The following is a 12,994-nucleotide window of genomic DNA, read 5'->3' on the forward strand; positions in this document are numbered from 1 at the left end:
CCACAATGACACCCAAATGCCAAAGATAACACAATACTAGAATTATGGCATGTTGGTAGAATTTAGTCACTGTGATTTTCTCACAAAAAAAAAAAAGGCAGAATATAAAAATGCATACATCACATTCACACTCACTCACTCAGAGAAGAATTATGCCACTATAGAAGACTGCACTGTTCTCTCTACAAGTTCATATTGAGTGTCCAGCATAAACTGATTACTTGTGTAGTAGGCTAATAACTGCATAATCATGATGGATTGGTCCCGGATTTGTGGGCTATGAGGTATCTAGAACTAGCCTGTCGCATGTATATGGAAAATTAACCATTTACATAAATAAATTACAATCGCAGCTTTAAAACATATCTCTACGTCAAGACATTATCTCACAAAATCAAGTTTATTGGTGTGGAATGTCTTCAGACTGAAAGCAAACTAACTTTCAGTAGATGATTGTTCCCACTGCCCTTTGGTTGGAAGGAAAACATGGCACTTATAACTGATCAAATCAAGCCCATTCACATTTTCTCAAGAAGTGTATCCTCCTTTTGAGGCTAGAAGTCTTTGTGTGATTGGTATGATGCTGATAGCATGACGACACAGTACACAGTAAGTCCTGGCACCAGAGGCTGTGCTGCTACTGCTGTATCTATCCAGTTCTGCTGTTCTCCTTTCCTACGGCAGTTCCAGCATGCCATGTTCCTCCAGCGTTTCCTGAGTCCTGTCGTAAACCTCTCCGATGGCCTGGACCACTCTGTGCAACATGGCACCAAACTCCTCCTGGCTCTGCACGCACACCAGCCTGTAGAAGAAGCCCCGCTCGGGCATGGCGATGAAGCCCAGCTCGGCCGCCCGGCGCACAAACCAGGTGTGGTGCTGGGCCAGTGTGCTCTGGTAGGCCTCGCGGCACAGCTCCGAGGGACTCCGGAGACGCCCGCCGGCTGCCGGTGTCTCTGCCAGCTTCTCCAGGAAGAGCTTGAGCCACAGCAGGGCGCGGTGCAGCCGCAGCAGCGTGCGGCAGCCTGAGTCTGTCTGCCGGCGGAAGTCCACCTGGCCAAGGCTCAGCTCGGCCCGGATCATGGAGCGCACAGAGCGGTAAGCGCCCGTGTATGATTTGGCCTCCGATTCTGTGCTCACAGAGTCTACTGCGTGTGGGTCTGTGCCCAGCTCCGCCTCGGGGCTCTTGTCTGCCTGCTTGGCCAGTTGGCGGATTATATTGGTCTTGGTCTCTATCTCGTTCGATATGAGTCCAACCATCGGGCCCAGAGCCTCCATGAACCTGGTAGGGGGAACACAGAACAGGGCAAATGAGCTTAGGTGGCCCACAAAGGCCTTCATTCATGTTAGAGGTTATAAATGAATGCATTTATGTAAATCTGGGATAATATTATCTATTAATTTGGGGAAATATGGGGTCCATTCTTCCAATTTGTTCATAGGATAAATTTCTCATTCATTCCTGATTGAAACAACTTTTGTGGTTTGGAGGCGTATCAATATTGTGTTTGTTGTGGTGTGGGTGAATATGCTGCTGTACTGACTATTAGTGTCTATGACTGACACTACTTGCTGACGGTTTCGTTTTTTCTTTTTTATTGGGGGGGGGGGGGTATTATTTTCTTTCTTTGTAAGCTGTTATGGTGTTTAGGAATATGTCAATTGTCACTTTTATCATGTCTTTTTTATAGAGGGAATATACTTTTTTTTGTATTATAAATGATCTGATGACACAAATTGCATGTTAAAAACCCAATAAACAAAGTATATAAATATAAATATATAATAAAAATATAAATAATCAAATAAACAAACAAATAAATAAATAAATACTCCTGCTTCCTCCTAACGAGCTCACCTGACGAGCTCGTCCCAGCTGGAGAGGTAGGGTTGCAGCAGCACATCAGAGGCGGAGGCTGGTGCCGTCAGCAGGTGGGACATCAGCAGGGACACCTGGAAGATCTGACCGGGACACTCCTCTACCACCCCCAGGCCCTCCGCCCCAACACGCTCACTGCTATTGGACAGATGGTGGAGCTGGGGACGGGGCATGGGGGGGGGACAAGGAGAGAAGGGAGAGAGAGAGAGAGAGAGAGAAAACAAAACGGATGAGTCAAATTGACCATGTCCTTTTTGAAAATCAACCTTAATAAGGTTAAATGTGATGGATTACTTTATCATTTGATTCTTCTCTTACCGTATCGACCTGATTATAGCCTTTAAGACAAGAGTCCCAGTGGTAATCCAAACCTCCCTCTGCAGTGGGACATTGTCAAGAGAAAGTGAGAAAGTCACACAAAGCTAGCAATACTTTAAGTAAAAGCACAAATATTAAAGGAACACTTTGACATTCTTTAACCTTTGAGGCCGCACCTCATTACCACCCCTGAGGTGCCCTTGAGCAAGGCCCTTGGCACCAACTGCTCCAGTGGAGCTGATCAGTGGCCAGCAGATCAGACTGTGGTTGTACTGTTCAGCTTCCAGGTATTAATGTGTGTGTGAATGTGAACAGCGGGCACTCCTGAAAAAGAGAGCATTGCTCTCCCCCTGTATAAATAAAGGTTAAAAAAAAGTATTCCTACTCGCTCTGTGTCTCAGAACTGTGGGAAGTCCCAAAATTCACCTGCCGATGGCATCATCAGCAGGGATTACAACTCTAATCTGTATGGGGCTACTAATCTGTGAAGAGATTGATTGTAGTTTGTAGTGAATTTCTGGACTTCCCACAGCTCATCTCCAGGACACAGAGAGTGTGTACTGTTGTGAGGAGGACCAATATGGAGGTAAGGTGAAAAAATGGCAAAGTGTTCCTTTAATTCCTAAAGAAACAGAGGGTAATTTTTGCTGAGAAAGGAATACTGTAGCCTTGCAGGATGCAACACTGTTTGAACAGTCTGAACCACAGAAACAGACTGCGCTCAGTGCATTTAGCAAATCAGATTGAATTATTTATGAGTCTTCAGTTTCATATTAATTAATATAATAAAATGTGCTAAATATAGATAATTACACATGTTAATTTTCCCATTAAACATTACGAATAATATTAGCAGCCGTGATGGTTGTTCGTGGAATTAAGCAATAAGATTATGATGATTTAAGGGTTATAGCTCAGACTGTACTTTACTTATATTTATCTGACCAAAAATGATTCATTCCCAGGTAGAGACACCATTACATCTTCACAGTGATGCATATACACAACAAGGTTGAGCTATAAATATGGCAGCACCATCAAAAGGGGCTGTAAGCTCAACATATTGAATAATTCCAGCTAAGAGACTGCAGTTCATCCTCAGTCATCATGTGAAGCTTTGTGGATCTTTATATATTTATATATGTGTGTGTGTGTGTGTGTGTGTGTGTGTGTGTGTGTGTGTGTGTGTGTGTGTGTGTGTGTGTGTGTGTGTGTGTGTGTGTATATATATATATATATATGTGTGTGTGTGTGTGTGTGTGTGTGTGTGTGTGTGTGTGTGTGTGTGTGTGTGTGTGTGTGTGTGTGTGTGTGTGTGCGTCTGCGTGTGTGTGTGTCTGTGTCTGAGTATGTGTCCGTGTGTGTGTATGCATGTATGTATGTATGTATGTATGTATGTATGTATGTATGTATGTATGTATGTATGTATGTATGTATATATATGTATATATACATATATATATACTGTATATATACATACATACATATATACATACATACATACATACATACATACATACATACATACATACATACATGCATACACACACGGACACATACACACACACACACACACACACACACACACACACACACACACACACATCTATATATATATATATATATATATATATATATATATATATATATATATATATATATATATATGTCTGTATCTCATTCATTCAGTCTCACTCACAGACAGACAGACAGACAGACAGACAGATAGATAGATAGATAGATAGATAGATAGATAGATAGATAGATAGATAGATAGATAGATAGATAGATAGATAGATAGATAGATAGATAGATAGATAGATAGATAGATAGATAGAAAGAGAGAGAGATTTCAATACAAAGTCATGTCTCTAATAGGAAATACTCATGCGCTTACGTGTATCACGGGACGCTCCTTGTGACAAACAATCGCCTGCTTCACTATTTCAGCATGTTAAAATAGATGTATCTTCTCTCATAACAACTCACTGACAGACAGCATCACCAACATGTGACAGACCTGCTACAGCGCTAAACTGATTATAAAATGCCAGAGCGCCCACCTTATTACATTCTTGAGAAATTGCAATTCTGTTTTAGAACAAATATAGCACAGATATTCATAAGGGCAGCGAATGACCTTCTCTTGACAGTGGCTGGCAAAGCAGGTCATGGGATTTGAATTGACTGTTTGGCGCACTGTATGGCAGACACAACACTTAACAGAGCTCCTAGCCTTCCAACAGAAGCTTATCTGTCACAGCAAGCATCATCGTCCTCAGCAGACATGTGACACGTGTTGAGTCCAGCAAGAATCAATTTTGAGCCCCGATCCTTTTCTCCTAACATGCTTCCATACTGTAGGACCACATCATCCATAAACAAACTATTATGTTGCTTTCCACTGCCAGGCCAATGATACCCATGTGATGTGCCTCTAAAACCTTGTGACACAAACGGTAGCCTACTGCCGTCCTAAAAAAAAAATCCTAACAGGCATCCAATATGTATTTGTTACAGTTCGCTACCCTCTCTCATAAATATAATGGTATTAATTGTTATACATCATATTCTTTCCTATTTTTCTGGCTGTCATTGAAGAGAAGGGGGTTGGCTAAGGAAATGATGTCACGGGCTAGTATTTAATATGCCCGGAAGCAGCGATCTCTCTAATACTACGCTCCAAATCCAAACCGCAGTAACTACAATTTTGGTCAAAATTGAGTTATTAATGAAATTAATCTTTTATACATCTGTTTTATCATGTGACAAATTGTCTAAGTTCAGTCTTGCTCTATATTTGAGAAAATAGAGTATAAAAATTGCAGTAACTACGAAATCCAACCAAAAACCAGCCAAAACTGCAGTATAACTATACTTACTGCAGTTTAATTTGGTTTCCCAGAGCTTCAGCTGGACTTAACAGAGATAAACCGCAGTAACTACACTCCGAGGTGTAGTTACTGCGGTTCACATTGGTTTTTGGTTGGATTTTGTAGTTACTGCAATTTTCCCGCTCTTTCCATAACAAAGTCCAACAGTATCAATCACTCATAATGGCACAATACTGTGGGGGGAAATAATAGTGGAACTTGCTTTGAAATGCAAATATCCAGAAAAAGGTAAGGAAATATGAGCCTATAGTAACTTTTCTACCTGCTCTCTGAAGGCTTCAGTGCTCTCACATCATAATAATCGCCAAGGCATAATCTTTGTTCTTTTCACTGTTAATCCCTCTGTAGTTATATAATCCAAACAGGATTCCCTGAATTTCTCTGTTACTCATCTATTTAAACATTTTAAACATGTAAACAATAAAACTATTAGATACAGATATAATGTGGTATCGAAATCAAAACAGATTACGATTTTCTCATGAAAAACAAGACAGGAAAAGGACACTACATTGTAGTTACTGCGCTTTGGATTTGTACTACCTATTCATAGCTTTCAAGGGGCGTTACGTGCTGCCGGGAACTCCCACCTGACGGTCAAAAAAAAAACTTGTTCATTCCGCTGCCACCCGAGTTGCGAGTTTTTTTTTTTGACCGCCAGGTGGGCATTCCCGGCAGCACGTAACGCCCCTTGAAAGCTATGAATATATCTGTTTAAGGTAATACACAGACAGAGTGCAGTATCTGTATTTTTGGGGTCATAGGTCAAGTTGATCATGTTTTTTAACCATAAACAAAACTGAATGTATACATATATAATAAGCGCATTATCACTTTTCAACCTATAACTCATTTGGCTGGACAGTCAAAAAACTTTAAAGCCATTTTTCTCAGTTTCATTGTTAGCGTAGTTACTGCGGTTAGGATTTGTAGGGCAGAATACCTACTCAGAAAAGGAGCGAGACAGCGTTCTTGTACGCTTCCCCTTTCTTTCCTTTATGTCACGTTATGTATGAGTTGTGTCTCTAAGTTATGTGAAGCGTCTCTAAATGAACGAGACAGTGGAGCCTCATCGGCCTGAACTGTTGGAGGGAGGCCACCGCAACAGCACACCTGGGCCCGACTACGCCAGATACCCCAGGTGAGCCATACTCTCATTCTCTCTGATCACAGCCCTGTCAGCTTTCATGTTGCACAGTTTCTCTCTGATCACAGCACTGTCGCTTTCATGTTGCACATTTCCGTGCCATTTAGTTGCCCCAAGATCCGAGCTTAAATAGAACCAATCTAGAGAACTGGTAACATATTGATATAAGCTGTTGTCATAACATGTTGCAATTTACTTTTTTGGTGTAGGCTACCAACTTTCCCTCAACCTGCTGTGTCCACTTATACTTCACTAAGTGATTTCCTGTGGGCGTGCGGGTAGTGTAGAGGTAAAAGCACTCGCCTACCACTGTTTTTCCGGCAATTTCCGGCAGCGGTACTTCCGGCTTGTTTCTTTTACATTGCTGCTGTTCTTTTTGCGAAATACTTTGTAACCCTGGTTTCAAACGTTGCTATTCACCTTATGTAGCCACGCCCATTTGACCCGGTTGTGTGGTCGTGTGACGACTTCCGGCTAAAGAAAAAAGAAAAAGAAAATGGCTGGCTGATCCAATATCATCTAACTCTGAATTAACTAATAATTTAGCCAATTGTATGTAACATACCAAATAAAAGCAAACGGCAATGTCTAAGAATGCAACGCCATGTAACTGTCTCATAAGTCTCGCATTCCAGGGAATTATGTTAACATCTGCGGGTCTTATGGGTAAATGGCTCGCGCTGCCTCGGAGGAGAGAAAACTATCTGAAGCTTTCTTTGTTGGAGTCCAGATATGTTTTACAAGAAAGTGTTCGTCATTGTTGACGATAACGTTATCTGACCTGGCTAACAGTAGATACTTGCTTGCTTGCTGTGTACCGAGCTCAAAGTAGTAGGCTACATTCTTTGTTTTACCCCCTGCACTGTCCGCTACAAAAACAACTCTCTTCTTCATGACGTTCTTTCATATTTGGCGCCGTGACCGCCGGAAGTGTTAACACGACCCGGAAGAATTTGGCCCACCCCCGCGTCTGAACATAAGGTGAATATAAGATTTACTTACTTATTTAATATAAGATTTACTTATTTACTGGTGGAGAAATTGCTATCTCTATGGTGGATTTCTCTCTGTATGAATGTTGGTGCAAAAATGATGAAGCTAGGAAGAAGCCCTCCCTCTTTGATAGTGAGGGACTGACACCAGTTGAAAATGGAAAATAGTAGCCACACTGGAAATATCTCAACATGACATCATGTTTTCTATGTTTGGCCTATCCACGAGAAGAAAAATACACTGCCAAGCAACAAAATGACCACAGGACTGCAAGGTACTTTTTTTTTCTTTTTCTTTTTTTTTACTTTACTTTTTTTTTTACAGTGTTCAAGTGTTTTAGGATGGATTGTTCCACTAACAAAAAGTAACTCTAATCTTTGTACACCCACTGTGGATGTTAGCCAGCAGGCTAATGACTAGCTTATACAAAATGTAAAAACAAATACTTTGGCCGCAGTGACACGACTAACTGTGGTGCTCCATCATGTGAATAATAGTCATGTGACACAACAGATTCCTGCAGGGAATCTGGCTTCCCCCCTCCAGGGGGGGTCAGGGAGGTCAGGGTTAGCGACAGACCAGCTGGGCACAGGACTTAAACCCGGGTCCTAAGGTAGAAGGACCGGCCGTCGCTCTGGTCTAGCCCACCTTACTGCCAAAAGCCACAAAGGCTGCCCATTGTTATATACAATTCTGTTGGGTGACTGTATCACCCACTCACTATGTCACTAAGTCACTGAGTCTGACTGTATCACCACTCACTATGTCACTAAGTCACTGAGTCTGACTGTATGGCCACTCACTATGTCACTAAGTCACTGAGTCTGACTGTATGGCCACTCACTATGTCACTAAGTCACTGAGTCTGACTGTATCACCCACTCACTATGTCACTAAGTCACTGAGTCTGACTGTATCACCCACTCACTATGTCACTAAGTCACTGAGTCTGACTGTATCACCCACTCACTATGTCACTAAGTCACTGAGTTTGACTGTATGGCCACTCACTATGTCACTAAGTCACTGAGTCTGATCACCCACTCACTATGTCACTAAGTCACTGAGTCTGACTGTATCACCACTCAATATGTCACTAAGTCACTGAGTCTGACTGCATCACCCACTCACTATGTCACTAAGTCACTGAGTGTGACTGTATCGCCCACTCACTATGTCACTGGGTCTGACTGTATCACCCACACACTAAGTCACTGAGTCTAACTATCACCCACTTACTATGTCACTAAGTCACTGAGTCTGACTGTATCACCACTCACTATGTCACTAAGTCACTGAGTGTGACTGTATCGCCCACTCACTATGTCACTGAGTCTGACTGTATCACCCACACACTAAGTCACTGAGTCTAACTATCACTCACTTACTATGTCACTAAGTCACTGAGTCTGACTGTATCACCACTCACTATGTCACTAAGTCACTGAGTCTGACTGTATCACCCACTCACTATATCACTAAGTCACTGAGTCTGACTGTATCACCACTTACTATGCCACTAAAGGCCCAATTATACTCCATTTTCATCCGTAAATAAGGGCATCCATTTCAAACAGTGTAATCGTCACTGGCCACATACTTCCATGCGTCTTTCATGTTGGTATCATGTTAAGCAATACATCCACCAGTGGGCAGTAGAGAGTCAAATGCATGAGTGTGTGTGTGGTTTTCCTCCGTTGCATGCGTATCCGTAAGCTTTCAGATGACGGACAGAAAACGGACGGAAGGCTCTGTCCGTCTCCGTCTCCGTCTTTAACGTTGAGTATAATTGGGCCTTAAGTCACTGAGTCTGACTTCTATGGCCACTATGTCACTAAGTCACTGAGTCTGACTGTATGGCCACTCACTAAGTGATTGAGTCTGACTGTATCACCCACTCACTATGTCACTAAGTCACTGAGTCTGACTGTATCACCCACTCACTATATCACTAAGTCACTGAGTCTGACTGTATCACCACTTACTATGCCACTAAGTCACTGAGTCTGACTTGCATGGCCACTATGTCATTAAGTCACTGAGTCTGACTGTATCACCACTCACTATGTCACTAAGTCACTGAGTCTGACTGTATGGCCACTCACTAAGTCACTGAGTCGGACTGTATCACCCACTCACTATGTCACTAAGTCACTGAGTCTGACTGTATGGCCACTCACTAAGTCACTGAGTCTGACTGTATCACCCACTCACTATGTCACTAAGTCACTGAGTCTGACTGTATCACCCACTCACTATGGCACTAAGTCACTGAGTCTGACTGTATCACCACTTACTATGTCACTAAGTCACTGAGTCTGACTGTATCACCCACCCACTATGTCACTAAGTCATTGAGTCTGACTGTATCACCACTTACTATGCCACTAAAACCATGTTCAGACTAGGAGGCCAAATCTGATTTGTGAACTTTAGTGACCTATTAATGATTGGTTTTATGAGTCTGGACGCTCCAAGTCTGATTTGTGTCACTTGTCCCAAACCACATACGGAGGTAGTTTCCAATCTGCTTTCGACTGATGTGACTTGAGTGCGGACGTGCAGATCCACCAAATCTGATTTGAACGTCACTCGTAACTCATGATCAAATGCTTCTGCGCAGGAAAACCACGTCACCAAAGTATGTATTTACTAGGGGTGTCACGATACACTCAGTTCACGATACGATACGTATCACGATACTGGGTTCACGATAACGATACGATACGATACGATTTTAACAATATTTTTTTAAACTTGAATAATGACAATATATGACTGGAAAAGTAGTATTTTATTTGAAATGCACAAATACAAAACATGCTGTTGTGGGAAATTGTTATTACAATAACAACTAGAAAAAACATGAGATTGGAGATAAGGCTTATCTTGAAATAGAATGAGTTACACCGTCACTTAGATTTACTTTGAACTAAAAGGTTTCTCAGCAGTATAAATTCTCATTATGCATCTTCAGTTTTTCTTCAAACTCAAACAACAAGACTTTTCTTAGTCTATTTTTTATGCATCTTCAGTTTTTCCTGTCAAGTAAACAGTTTTGCCAGAAACTCAATTGAATGGTTTCTCTCCTGTATAACTTCTCATGTGTCTCTTCAGAGACTTGTTCAACTGAACTACTTTCCACACATTGAACTTCAACAAACAAAGACGTTTCTTTGACTATTTTTGGGGGGGGGGGGGGGGGGGGGGGATTTTTTTTTTTTTTTTTTTTTTTCACGATATGAGATTTCATCTCAACGATACATATCGTGACGTTTTACTATCGCGAAATTTCGTGGGACGATATATTGTGACACCCCTAGTATTTACTGATGCCCACGTCGTTACCATAGCAACCAATGCAGATAGGCTGTTTAGGTCTGGACACACAGATCCGACTTGAGAATCAGATTTGTGGCAGTGCGGACACACTCCCAAATCAGATTTGGGAAACCAATCAAGATAATGATGATTAATGACTTTATCAGCAAATCGGATTTGCCCGTAATGTGAACATGGCCTAAGTCACTGAGTCTGACTTGTATGGCCACTATATCACACTAAGTCACTGAGTCTGACTGTATGGCCACTCACTATGTCACTAACTCACCCACTCACTATGTCACTAAGTCACTGAGTCTGACTGTATCACCACTCACTATGTCACTAAGTCACTGAGTTGCTGATAGAAGCTCCACAAACATCAGCCTCCAAAAGCAAAAGGCCCAGAAGGTCTGTTTGGACGAGCTGAACTTCTGGGGCCGGTTGCACCAACTGGTCTTAACTATGCCTGGTCGTAACTCCTACGTCGGTCTTGTTAAGACCAGTCTTTAGAGTGGATTTACACCTGTTGCACCAACAGGGCTTACGTCTGGTCTTAACTATGCCGGTCGTAGCAATGCACGTCCATGTGAATTGCCGGGGAATGCCCCCTGATTGGCCCAAAAATGTGCCTCTTAGCTTAAGACCAGTCGTAAGACCAGTTGGTGCAACCGGCCCCTGAGCTTCTTATCAAACAGCATGGTCAGTCTGGCTCTCTAGGCAACCAAACTCCCACCAATTCAAAACCAACAAGGCAGCCTGTCAACCAGTGGACATATGTACTTCGAACTTATGACAGTGACCAATATTTTGCCAAACCCATCAAGAGGGATGTGAAGTGTTGCTTCTACAAACTGGGAGCTATCCCTAAAATTAAGTTTCTAAATTGAGTTTCTATTCTCTGACAATTTAGAAAATAGCTGTTCCTTGCTTACACTATCTCCTTTCATAAATGACTGAAAACCTCTCTGTTCTCAAGACTCTCAAATCTCTAAGATGTATCAGCATGCATCAGCTAGGATTTGAACTGGGCCCAAAGATCACATGACGCCATTTTGTTGTTAGTTTTAGTCGTTAACATTGCTCTCTATACACAGAATTATATATATCAATTTTCCTATTGAACTGAAGGGAAATTAGGAGGGGGAAACAATGATGAATGAATGTCAATAATCAAGGATGCTTTTGTTGTTCTCCATACTGCCACTGTTTAAATCCCCATGGAGATTTACTGAAATGCAAAAAAAAATAAAAAAAATAAAGCTGGACAGAGAATCCTACAATAAAGAGTTTGGTTTAATGTTAATGATAATTAGTTGCAAACCTTTAGATGTCATTACATTTTGACTACAAAGATCATCATGTATTTAAAAAATAGCTATTTTGTAAATTGTTTATTTGATGTGGCTGAAAATAGCTTAAACCAAAACAATCTGTACTTTGAGCTCACTGTAATCAACTCATCTTACAACCAAAATAATCAGCTAAAACATATGAGAATGTTGCTGTGCTCACTCAGAGTAGAGGGAGCAAAAAGTGGTGTGACTGCCATGCTTGATTCTGACTGCAGCCACCGCACCATGTGACACATTCCAGACCTACAGCTTAGGCATTCCAAACAAGGGGAGGCTTGTATAGATTAATAGCACAATATAGTGCTATTAATCACACACACACACACACACACACACACACACACACACACACACACACACACACACACACACACACACACACACACACACACACACACACACACACACACACTCACGCACTCACACACACACATGCACACACACACGGAAATACTCACGGAGCCACAGGGAGCCGAGGAAGAGCAGTAGGACTATGATAGCCGCCGCAGCCTTGCTCTTTACCCCCATACTGAAGTTCATCTGCCAAACCCTCTGTGTCGCCTCTCCTTCTCACTGTCTTTTATCTGTCAAGTCCTCTGTGTCTCACATGGGTCCTTGTCCTCTCGCACTGGCTGTCACCACAATTAGTCTCTATCAGACCCCTGCCTCAGTCTCACCCCCCCAAGACCTTCACACTCCTCCCCAAACCTAGACCTTCACACTCCTCCCCAAACCAAGAGCTTCATACTCCTCCCCAAACCAAAACCTTCACACTCCTCCCCAAACCTCAAATACAAAGTAGCCTCCTTACCAGCACCATGCCTCCCTGTTTTGACCAGGACCAACTACCAAATTTGAACTTCTATGTTACAACTGTCATTTTCCCTTGTCGCCTTACTTCAACTCAGCCCACAGTTGCTTTCTGTTCTGTCCTTGCATGACTTGATTCAGTCGCTCTCCTCTGCTCTGCCTCTTTTGTCCACTGTTTTTCCAAACTGCCTGTCTCTTGTTTTGTTGCTCAATCCGAGGGTCCAGAGATTAGCCGAGCCACTGTGTGATAAAGCAATCCCACGCATGCCTGTCCGCCAGT

At 42.2% G+C, this 12,994-nt stretch overlaps 1 protein-coding gene across 1 annotated transcript; it reads right to left on the reverse strand.

Annotated features, from left to right (window-relative positions):
• Positions 1 to 665: 665 nt before the first annotated feature.
• Positions 666 to 12,432, reverse strand: gltpd2b (glycolipid transfer protein domain containing 2b; the record flags this gene model as incomplete). Its single annotated transcript, XM_083642234.1, has 4 exons — positions 666 to 1,279; positions 1,856 to 2,034; positions 2,195 to 2,253; positions 12,363 to 12,432. 4 exons carry the CDS (start codon positions 12,430 to 12,432, stop codon positions 676 to 678), a joined length of 912 nt encoding a protein of 303 aa, XP_083498360.1. The 3' UTR covers positions 666 to 675.
• Between the last annotated feature and the right edge of the window lie 562 nt (positions 12,433 to 12,994).

The sequence above is a fragment of the Poromitra crassiceps genome (genome assembly GCF_964638095.1).
Source record: "Poromitra crassiceps genome assembly, chromosome: 1".
NCBI classification, from domain to species: domain Eukaryota; kingdom Metazoa; phylum Chordata; class Actinopteri; order Beryciformes; family Melamphaidae; genus Poromitra; species Poromitra crassiceps.